The 9742-nt window shown below is 45.5% G+C and overlaps 1 protein-coding gene across 3 annotated transcripts in view; it reads right to left on the reverse strand.

The window, feature by feature from the left end:
- Positions 1-207: 207 nt before the first annotated feature.
- LOC143281642 (sodium/calcium exchanger 1-like) overlaps positions 208-9742 on the reverse strand; it is a 160453-nt gene continuing 150918 nt past the window's right edge. For all 3 annotated transcript variants that reach the window (XM_076586890.1, XM_076586891.1, XM_076586888.1), the window contains 4 exons: positions 8935-9034; positions 6078-6197; positions 3761-3919; positions 208-668 (listed from right to left, as the gene is read on the reverse strand). In XM_076586890.1, the coding sequence (XP_076443005.1) occupies positions 292-668; positions 3761-3919; positions 6078-6197; positions 8935-9034 (756 nt within the window). In that variant the 3' untranslated portion in view covers positions 208-291. The remainder of the gene's footprint in view (positions 669-3760; positions 3920-6077; positions 6198-8934; positions 9035-9742) is intronic.

Genomic DNA, 9742 nt, shown 5'->3' on the forward strand with positions numbered 1-9742 from the left:
CAACCCAATCCCTCACTCCAAAACTTCCCCGCTTCTCCATACCCACACACACCCTCCAAACCAATCCCGTCTCCACCCCCACCCCCCCCCCCCGCCACACACACCCCCTCCAACCCAACCCAACCCCCCCACTACTCTCCCCAAACACCAACCAATCCTCCACTACCACCAATCCAACACCCTACTACCACCATCCCCCACCACACCCACCCACACCCCACACAAACACACACACACACACATACCCCTCTACACACACAACATTTGATCACTTTTAATTTTCCCCCGAAATCAAAACCCTTCGATATAGCAGTAGGACACCATGGCGGAGATGATGATGTAAAGGGTCCAGAAGGTCACCAACACGGAGCTGGTGATGACCTTCTGCATGTAGGGCCCGCCCAGCTCCCCGCCCACGGAGGGCCTCCGCCGCAGGATGAGGATGATGATGGTGATGACAGCCATGACGCAGAAGACGGTGACGGACATGGCCAGGTTGCCGGGGTCCACGTAGAACTTGTCGCCCTTCACGGCGTGGTAGATGGCCGCCATGCTCCAGGCGATGCCGATGCCCAGGAAGACGTTGACGGCGTTGGAGCCCGTCACGTTGCCGATGGAGGAGTCGGCGTAGCGGTCGTTGATAGCCGAGACCTTGCTGGCGAAGGTGTCTGTAAGGAGGGGGGGGGGGGGTAAGTTAAGGGGTTGAAGGGGTGGGTGAAGTGAGTTGGTTGGTTGATTGATTGGTTGGTTGGTTGCTTGGGTGGGTGGGTGGGTGAACACACAATGACACATACTCACCACCATCGTCATCATCTTCTTCATCCACCACAAACTAATTATCATTACTCACCACCACCACCACCATCATCATCATCATCATCATATCTTCCACCACCACCTTCATCCATCACCACCACCACCACTGTCATCATCATCCAACACAAGCATCACCACCACCATCATTATCATCCACCACCACCACCAACATCATCATCATCCACTACGATTATTATCATGATCGTCAACATCAGCATCAACAGCATCTAACACCACTGATATCAACATCATCATCATTCACCACTACCACCATCATCATCATCTCTTACCACCACCACCATCATCATCATCTCTCACCACCACCACCATCATCATCATCTCCCACCACCACCATCATCATCATCATCACCCACCACCACCACCACCACCATCATCCACAACTACTATCACCACCATCATCATCACTCGCTACTACCACCACAATCATCATCATCGTCAGCCACCACTACCACCACCATCAACCACAACCACCATCACCACCATGATCATCACCCACTACCACCTCCATCACCACCATCATCATCATCCACTACCACCACCATCATCATCATCACCCACCACCACCACCACCACCATCATCATCATCACCATCCACAACCACCATCACCACCATCATCATCACCCACTACCACCACAATCATCATCATCACTGTCAGCCACCACCACCACCACCATCATCACAACTGACCCAATAACCACCCTTATCACCTCCACCTTCATCATCATCACAACTGACCCAATAACCACCCTTATCACCTCCACCTTCATCATCACAACTGACCCAATAACCACCCTTATCACCTCCACCTTCATCATCACAACTGACCCAATAACCACCCTTATCACCTCCACCTTCATCATCACAACTGACCCAATAACTACCCTTATCACCTCCACCATCATCACAACTGACCCAATAACCACCCTTATCACCTCCACCTTCATCATCACAACTGACCCAATAACCACCCTTATCACCTCCACCATCATCATCACAACTGACCCAATAACCATCCTTATCACCTCCACCACCATCACAACTGACCCAATAACCACCCTTATCACCTCCACCATCATCATCGCAACTGACCCAATAACTACCCTTATCACCTCCACCATCATCATCATCACAACTGACCCAATAACCACCCTTATCACCTCCACCTTCATCACAACTGACCCAATAACCACCCTTATCACCTCCACCTCCACCATCATCACAACTGGCCCAATAACCACCCTTATCACCTCCACCTCCACCATCATCACAACTGACCCAATAACCACCCTTATCACCACTATCATCATTACAACTGACCCAATAACCACCCTTATCACCTCCACCATCATCACAACTGACCCAATAACCACACTTATCACCTCCACCTCCATCATCACAACTGACCCAATAACCACCCTTATCACCTCCACCTTCATCATCACAACTGACCCAATAACCACCCTTATCACCTCCACCTTCATCATCACAACTGACCCAATAACTACCCTTATCACCTCCACCATCATCACAACTGACCCAATAACCACCCTTATCACCTCCACCATCATCACAACTGACCCAATAACCACCCTTATCACCTCCACCATCATCACAACTGACCCAATAACCACCCTTATCACCTCCACCATCATCACAACTGACCCAATAACTACCCTTATCACCTCCACCATCATCACAACTGACCCAATAACCACCCTTATCACCTCCACCATCATCACAACTGACCCAATAACCACCCTTATCACCTCCACCATCATCACAACTGACCCAATAACCACCCTTATCACCTCCACCATCATCACAACTGACCCAATAACCACCCTTATCACCTCCACCATCATCACAACTGACCCAATAACCACCCTTATCACCTCCACCATCATCATCACAACTGACCCAATAACCACCCTTATCACCTCCACCATCATCATCATCACAACTGACCCAATAACCACCCTTATCACCTCCACCATCATCATCATCACAACTGACCCAATAACCACCCTTATCACCTCCACCATCATCACAACTGACCCAATAACCACCCTTATCACCTCCACCATCATCATCATCACAACTGACCCAATAACCACCCTTATCACCTCCACCATCATCACAACTGACCCAATAACCACCCTTATCACCTCCACCATCATCACAACTGACCCAATAACCACCCTTATCACCTCCACCATCATCACAACTGACCCAATAACCACCCTTATCACCTCCACCTCCATCATCACAACTGACCCAATAACCACCCTTATCAGCACTATCATCATCACAACTGACCCAATAACCACCCTTATCACCTCCACCATCATCACAACTGACCCAATAACCACCCTTATCACCTCCACCTCCATCATCACAACTGACCCAATAACCACCCTTATCACCTCCACCATCATCATCATCACAACTGACCCAATAACCACCCTTATCACCTCCACCATCATCATCATAACAGACCCAATAACCACCCTTATCACCTCCACCATCATCACAACTGACCCAATAACCACCCTTATCACCTCCATCATCATCACAACTGACCCAATAACCACCCTTATCACCTCCACCATCATCACAACTGACCCAATAACCACCCTTATCACCTCCACCATCATCACAACTGACCCAATAACCACCCTTATCACCTCCACCATCATCACAACTGACCCAATAACCACCCTTATCACCTCCACCATCATCATCGTCACAACTGAGCCACTGACCATCACCACCACCACCATCATCACAACTGACCCAGTAACCACCCTTATCACCTCCACCATCATCACGACTAAGCCATTCACCACCACCACCACTATCACCATCATAACAACTGAGCCACTCACCACCATCACCACCATCACCACCACCATCACAACTGACCTGGGACGCTGGTGCCGAGAGCCACAAAGGAGATGGCGGTGACGGCGTCCTTCAGACCGATGGTGCAGCCGAAGCCGGAGGCCAGGTCCCCGATGATGGCCGTCAGTAAGCCGATCATCAGGATGGACACCACGAAACACGCCCATCCGTCCCAGTAGTCTGAGGAGTATGTGATGATGATGATGATGAATTTTGTTTAATGTCCCATCTAGGCCCAATACTCGGCTTATATAAGTTTACAGTTGGACCAACAGCAAAGTGAGAGCTGTATTGTCAATGGTTTCTCCATTGCAATGGGAAATCATTTATAGCTTTAGCCTTTCGTTAAGGACGATGACTCACAAACTTGGAGGCAAAATTGCACTGGCTCTTATAGTGCTGCAGCTTTGGGGGCTAGTTGGCCTTTGCGAACCATCCCAATGCTGACTGTCCAAAAACCCTCTTGGCCGGGAGAGTGGGGATGTAACTTGGGCAAGATACTCTCCACTATAACCAAATTCTAGCCCAGAAAGTTGGGACAGCAGTTGCCTCCTCTGCTGTTCTGATAGTCATGGTCAGACACGACTATCACACACACACACACACACACACATACATACATACATACATACATATATACATATATATATATATATATATATATATAGAGAGAGAGAGAGAGAGAGAGAGAGAGAGAGAGATAGATAGATATACAGATAGATATATAATGTCCCGTCACATATACTGGTGACTGTAGACATCTTATTGACTTGAATATTGACTTTACGCCCACCAGTCCCAGAAGTCTGATGAGTAGTTGATGGTGATGATGAATTTTGTTAAATGTCCCTTCACGCATGCTGATGATTGCTGACATTTTGTGTTTTGAGTATCGATTTTTTTTGTAACATTTGAGTGCTATCACTTATGGACAGGAGGGATAGTGGGGGCGACGAATGGTGAGTCTGAGGATTTAGAGTTCAGAACTCTGAAAGTGTACAGAAAGTGTGCGTACATCGGCTGTCATTGACCACAATACATATTTATAGCGGCTGAAAAGGGATGGCATGGGAGGATAGGGGGATTGATATTTTGATGAGTTGTCATAACAAACATAAAATCCTTTGATTCATGAGAACAAACATGCCTCATCGCTTTAAAAGTTTTATGTTTGGACATAATAATAATAATAATAATAATAATAATAATGGATACTTATATTGCACACTATCCAGGAATCTGCTCTAGGTGCTTTACAAAACGTTTTTGTCAACATAAAACATTACATCAATGTTACATACACACACCGAAATGTGACTACACACACACACACACACACACACACACACACTGCATACATACATTTTAACATACATGTGTATCTAACAGCGACCCTAACACATACGCTCACATAGGCAGGTACAAACTTACATAAACACACGCACACACAATACACATTCATATACATGCATGTAGTTATGTACACATACATATGTATACACACATAGTCAAGCACAGCTAGCACAAAGGAAGTGGACCTGCCACAATTGAACTTATTGCTGAGGGAAAAGGTGAGTTTTGAGACGAGATTTAAAAGATGCGAGGGAATCAGAATGACAGAGGTTACCAGGGAGATTGTTCCACGTCTTTGGCGATTGAAAAGAAAACGATCTGTGTCCATAGGTCTTACTTCTTGCGGAAAAAAATATCATATCCAGTGGGTAGTCTTCTGCTCTCTCTCTCTCTCTCTCTCTCTCTCTCTCTTATTGATTATTTGCTTTTCCAAACGTGTTTCTATTTCAGCCAAACAATTTTGGTAAATGCTTTTGACACTATGTTTTGTAACCCCCTTGCCAAAAGGGTATCTTTGCCAATGGCAATAAAATCAGTGTCAGTCTCTCTCTCTCTCTCTCTCTCTCTCTCTCTTTCTCTTCCTTGTGTGTGCGTGTGTGTGTGTGTGTGTGTGTGTGTGTGTGTGTGTGTGTGTGTGACAGAGCGTGTGCGTGGGTATGTGCGTGCGTGTGTATGTGTAAGTGCGTGCGTGCGCGTGTGTGTCTACGTGTGCGCGCGCGCACATGCGTGCGTGCGTATATGTGTGTGTGTGTGAGAGAGAGAGTGTGCGTGCGCGTGCGTGTGAGTGTGTGTGTGGGTGTGGGTGTGTCTATGTGTCTGTGTTTCTTGCGTGTGACTTCAACTCGCAATTCGAACAAAGTCCAATTTCTTCAAGAACAATGGTTTGATTGGATGATTGATTGGTCGACTGATCAGTGCGAACTGGGTGAGTAACTGACTGACTGACCAGACCAACTGACCGCAGCCTGAGGGCTGACCAACTGACCGGTGGGGGGGATGAAGGCGAAGAGAACCTTCCAGAAGAGGGTCAGGAAGTGCATGACGTAGTCCGAGCAAGACGGCAGTTTCTCGATCGTCTCCTCTGGGTCGTCATCTTCTTCGTCTCCTGGGGACAGGATATATGTATATGTATGTATGTATGTATGTATATATATATATATATATATATTTTTTTTTTTCTAAAAATAGTGAGGGAGGGAGGGAGGGGGGGAGAGGGGCCAGAGAGATTTTGAAAAAAAACATAAAGAGAGAGAGAGAGAAATATATACATATATGTAGAGTGATGGCCTGGAGGTAACGCGTCCGCCTAGGAAGCGAGAGAATCTGAGCGCGCTGGTTCGAATCACGGCTCAGCCGCCGATATTTTCTCCCACTCCACTAGACCTTGAGTGGTGGTCTGGGCGCTATTCATTCGGATGAGACGATAAACCGAGGTCCCGTGTGCAGCATGCACTTTGCGTACGTAAAAGAACCCACGGCAACAAAAGGGTTGTTCCTGGCAAAATTCTGAAGAAAAATTCACTTCGATAGGAAAAAGAAATAAAACTGCACGCAGGAAAAAATACAAAAATAAATGGGTGGCGCTGTAGCATAGCGACGCGCTCTCCCTGGGGAGAGCAGCCCGAATTTCACACAAAGAAATCTGTTGTGATAAAAAATACAAAAACAAATACAAATATAATTAGAGAGAGAGAGAGAGAATGGGTATGGGGTTTGGTGAAGAGTGGGAGACAGAGAAAGAGAGGAGGTGGAGGATGAGGATGAGGAGGATGAAGTGTACAGGGAGAGACAAGAGAAAGAGAGAGAAACGGAGAGTGAGATAGGCACACAGGAAATAGAAAGAAGGTGAGAAAGAGAAACTGAAACTGAAACTGTTTAATGTCATTAGCATACATGCCATAATAACATGGGGTTCACAATTTCATGGGTATTGTCCAAGAAAAACAAACATTAAATATAAAGAAAGAAAAGTCTCAGAGACTATTCTACACATGCAGACAACAGTCTCTCAGCGTATATGCGAATCTCCATCCATATGTACATACAAAATAGGCCGACACCTTATCAAAGTAATGTAATCGTTACTGTTCAATAAGTAAACCACCAGGCACATTAAGAAGAATTTTTTTTTTTAATCTGTGTGAATGTTTTCAAACTGAAATCAAAAGTTTTCTTGCTTTACTAGCTTCAGCAATGTATTTTGCAAAGGATCTAATTACTTCATCATTATCAGCTATAAACACATCAACCACGTTTTGCCTTCTGATAACAGGCGCATAAAACAGGGCACATTTCTGTCTAATGGGTTCGTACGCTTCACATGCAAACATAAAGTGATATTCGTCTTCGGTAGAATTTGTTTTGCATGCTGGGCACGCATTGGTTTCTGCTGTGCCTGATGTGAACCATTTTCTGTTTGCATTCAACCCAAGTGTCCTTGTGCGAACTCTGGCCAGCATATCTCTGTGCTATTTATGTGTTATGATACACAGATATTTTTCAGGCTGTAAATTACTATTAAAAGAGAGAAACCAAGTATACTTTTCATTCTCTTCCATATATGACCATGCCAATTTTGTTGGAATATACATATCAGGCGAACCTTGAATTCTGAAATAAATGCTTTTTAAAAATAATCCCCTACTTCCTGACTTAACCAAACAATACCAAACCCGTTTACAGTAAGTAGTTTCTTTATGTTAGATACCCAGTTACACTTCCCATTTTCGTGCTGCTGCAATAACATTTCATAAGCTTGTCTACATAACCTTGTCATGGGTAATTTTAGCAGTTTTAACCAATATTTAATACTTTTTAAATATGTACGGATATACAAAGGGTATCTGCCAGTTTCACCGTAGACCATTCTGTTAGAGGAGTGTAAAGGAACATTTAAGAAACGCTTAATGGCAAACGTATTGACTTTTTCCATTTGGCTATTAGGAGAGAAAGAAAGAGAAAGAAAGAGAGAGAGAGAGAGAGAGAGAGAGAGAGAGAGAGAGAGAGAGCGGGGGCGGGGAGAAAAAGGGCTGGCTGGTCTCGTCTACGTCTGCATGCAACACGTACTTGGCGCACTGAGAAAAAGAACCCACGGCAACGAAAGTGTTGTCCATTGGCGAAATTCTGCAGAGAACAGCAGAAATCACTCTGATAGGTACACAAGTACATAACTATGCATGTTGTCAAGCCCTGTTGGGTTATGCTTATGGTCAGGGATGGAACTTGCCTAGCGGTGACCACTCCTTGAGAAACTGAAACTGAAACTGTCTGACTCCGCGACTAAGCCATTACTGTGGTCAGTAGGGAGCTTCGTAGGTTGGGTGACCAAAGTACTTTAAATCAGAGCAGGCGCTACGGAACACCACCGAAGTGACTGCGCAGCAGTGCAGGGTTTCTCCTCTGGTGTGTGTGTGGCCTCCTGGCGACTTAACATCGATGGTTCCCTGTGGACTGCCGGCGCTGGGTACTGAGTCAGATGAACCCTGGGGTTGTGGCCGTGTAACGGGGTGGGGGTGGGGGTGGAGGGTTGGGGGGGGGAGGACTCGGGAGAAATACCACTGGAAAGGTGCAGATGATGAGGAGAAAAAAAAAAATACACCTCTGGTGTGTGGCCTCCTGGCGACCTAACATCGATGGTTCCCTGTGGACTGCCGACGCTGGAACTGCGACGGATGAACCCGGGTGTGGCCGTGTATGGAGGAATCTAAATGAGCGGCGTGGGAGTAATGTCACTGAAACGGTGCAGATGATGGGGCAGCAAAAAAAACAAAACAAAAAAAAACAACAACAAAAACACACCTGAAACAATATATATAAAAAAAAAAAAAAAAATCAAACTTTACCAGCACTGACGGTGATGGCGTCCACAAACTGCTCTCGCCATGTGGACGTTCCGATCACCAGGGACACATTGGCTTTCTTCAGCAACTTGTCTACCACGCTCTGTAAAACACAACACACACACACACACACGCACACACACACATGCATGCAAGCATGCGCGCGCACACACACACATTTATATATATATATATACTGTGAACTACAGTGAACTATACAAAGTCTACCTTGAAACCCAAACGCCCCAGCCGTATGATCAATGATCGAGTTAGAATTATATATATATATATATATATATATATATATATATATATATATATATATATATATATATATATATATATATAAAGAAGAACCCATTAAACTGATTAAAAGGTCCCATAAGCCCTTTACGGTTATCCTCCGGGGCATGTTAACTCATCATGTCCGCTGTGTCTATGACTCAGTATAGGAAGGTGTGGCGTAGGGTGACCCAAACCTCTCCTTCCTGCCTGTCCTTTTAACCCTTTCACTGCCAAACTCGCATTTATGCAGCAGCTAGGTAGAGGACCCATGTCACTGAAGGGTGACCAGATCATGGGTCTGGTATCCATGAACCTACTGCTCTTTATTTTCGGTGGTAGGACAGGCCATATCTTCTACACATCACAAGGGGAATCCCCAGCTATTCTTAGACACCATATTTTCTGTGTTGATAGCACTTGGTAATTTTGCACTCTAAACTGTCTGGTGGTGAAAGGGTTAATTAAGGTCAGACGTGGCCGCTATTTTAAAAACAGTTTTATTCTAAATCTGAATATCATTATAGGT

The sequence above is a fragment of the Babylonia areolata genome, chromosome 4 (genome assembly GCF_041734735.1).
Source record: "Babylonia areolata isolate BAREFJ2019XMU chromosome 4, ASM4173473v1, whole genome shotgun sequence".
Taxonomy (NCBI): domain Eukaryota; kingdom Metazoa; phylum Mollusca; class Gastropoda; order Neogastropoda; family Buccinidae; genus Babylonia; species Babylonia areolata.